The 2,410-nt window shown below is 35.2% G+C and overlaps 1 protein-coding gene across 1 annotated transcript; it reads right to left on the bottom strand.

Moving 5' to 3' along the window:
• Positions 1-641: 641 nt before the first annotated feature.
• LOC115712575 (PLAT domain-containing protein 3) lies at positions 642-1,825 on the bottom strand. The gene is made up of 2 exons (XM_030640873.2): positions 1,490-1,825; positions 642-1,400 (listed from the first exon to the last, which is right to left on the bottom strand). The coding sequence occupies exons 1-2, from the start codon at positions 1,559-1,561 to the stop codon at positions 921-923; spliced, it is 552 nt and encodes a 183-aa protein (XP_030496733.1). The 5' UTR covers positions 1,562-1,825; the 3' UTR covers positions 642-920.
• Between the last annotated feature and the right edge of the window lie 585 nt (positions 1,826-2,410).

Below are 2,410 nucleotides of genomic sequence, written 5' to 3'. Positions count from 1 at the left end.
ATTGTACCAATTTTATTGTTGTTACTTTAAGATTTTTTTCGTACGACCCCTTATGTTACGATATTTTAAGTAAGTATATATAAAAAAAATATATATTTCTACTAAATAAAAATTAGAGATAAATTTAGGTGCTGTTTGGTAACACTTTTGTTTTTTAATTTTTTAATCACAAAATGAAAGTAAAATTATTGTTTTTAAAAATTTTATTTTTGAAAAATAAAAATGCGTTCTGTAACCACTTTTATTTTTTCATTTTAAAAACAAAAAACAAAAGTGTGTTCTGTAAAGTTTATTTTTATTTTTATTTTTTGATTTTATTTAAGTCGGGTCTAGGTCCGGGATCGAATTCGGGTTCGGGTCAGAAGTCGGGTTCAGCGCTAGGGCCGTGGGGAGTAAATTTGGGTCCGGGTCTGGTCGGAGTCCAAAATATTGATTAAGAAAAAAAACTGTTTAAAAAAATATTGAAAGTGATTTTTTTTGTTTTTAAAATTTTGATTTCTAATTAAAATATTGAAAAATATTAACAGTTTTATAGAACATATTTTTGAAAAATATTTTTATTTTTTCAATTTTAAAAACAAAAAACTGATTAAAAAAATGTTACCAAACGCCACCTTAGTTTATTGATTAATTTACCCCTATTTTTATCAGACCAAAAATATTCCTCTCTTATTTATTAATTTCTCTTTTGCGGGTCGGATATTACACAAACTCAGATCAATCTCAAACATTAAAACAACAAAATAAAAGAAAAATAGAAGAGGAGGCAATATTTAAGTCTCTAATCCATACATACCAAGGACAACATTAACCCAACCCAGCTATATATCCATAACAACATAACCAAGATCAGTTGTACTAATTTACTCTCAAACCGGCCTTGACTAATGCCACGTCCAAACACACCCTTTATTTCCAGCTCATACAATGGAAGTCAAAGCATGAGAATGATGGGCAGTCTTGATCTCACGTCGATGGTTGTTCAAATCCTTGGGGCAGTCGTCTCGGATAGCGGTCAGCTCATACGGCGACGTATCGGTGGCCAGCCACTGCTCTATGGTAAAGAGCTTCTGATTGCAGTCGATGTGAGCCCCTGTGGTTGTGACCTCAAGGTAGTTGCAGTACCACCCGTGGTGAGGACCGGTCCCGTCGGAGGTTAGGTTCAGAGCACAGATCGGAGCGGTCAAGCAAGGACCGCGTCCGCTGAAAATGTCGAGATTGCCCCTCTCGAAGTAGTTGTACCCAGGACCCATTAACCCGCCCCACGCCTCCAGATTATTGATCTGGACTCCGTACCCATTCGAGTCGTAGAACCTCACTGTCATTTTTGAGTCTGTGCCTCCCTTGAGGATCGAACCAGTACGAACGTAGACGGTGTACACACAATCCGGATCCGAATCCTGCAAAACGTGATTATTCATATCAAGCTCGGAAAATATAAAATAGTTATTAATTAATTACAGATTAAGTCGAGAGAGAGAATTCTTACCGAAGGTACGGCGATGGCGATGAAGGAGAGAGTGAGGAGAAGAGAGAGGAAAAGGGTGCTCCGGAGATCCATTGTTATTGGCTCTGCGTAGTGAACAGTTATGGAGGAGTGAAGCTTCGTTTGGGTTTTGTGTGGGTAGTGTATGGAGGTTTATATAATCGATTAGATTTAGAGGATGATGATAGAGCGATGACTTTCCTTGGGTTGTGATTGAGTGCGTCCTTCAAGATTGGGATATACGTTGCAAAGTAACCGTAGCTTACCACGTGTTATTTTCATTCTTTATATATTATAAAGGGAGTGGTTAGTATTGTCATTTCACAATGTCATCCAGTAGACACGTCAGTAAGTAAAACCTATCTTTCATATATAATATAGAGAATTTTTATAATGCATCCCTTAAAAGGGGTATATCGATACATCTCTATCTGCTTTAGTATCCGAAATAATTTTTTGGTCAATTTTTTTTTTCATGGTCATGTAAATTATGGTTATTTAAGACATCCTGCAAAATTTTAAGAAATTCGGAAAAGTTTAACATGCTGAAAATTGCGTTCAAGCAGTGTGTTGCACGCGTGACTATTTTATTTTATATGCGTGTAAAATAGACTGTTTGAACATTGTTTTCTATACTGTAAATTATTCCGAATTTCTCAAAATTTTGTAAGATATCTTAAATAGCTATAACGTACATGAATATGAAAAAAAAATTAGACTAATTTTTTTTAGATGACGAAACAAGTAGAGGGTGCATCAATACGTCCCTTTCTAGGGGTGCATTGTAGAATCACCCTATAATATATTTATATATTGAACATTGCTATTTGACAATAATAGTTACTAACACTTCGTGTTGAGATTAATTAGCAAGTTATTATATTAAACTAGTGAACAACTCGCGCTTCGCGGCGGATATTTAAA

This window comes from Cannabis sativa, chromosome 4 (genome assembly GCF_029168945.1).
Source record: "Cannabis sativa cultivar Pink pepper isolate KNU-18-1 chromosome 4, ASM2916894v1, whole genome shotgun sequence".
NCBI classification, from domain to species: Eukaryota; Viridiplantae; Streptophyta; class Magnoliopsida; order Rosales; family Cannabaceae; genus Cannabis; species Cannabis sativa.
Note: the sequence above shows the minus strand (reverse complement) of the source record. Positions and strands in the feature narration are given on the sequence as shown.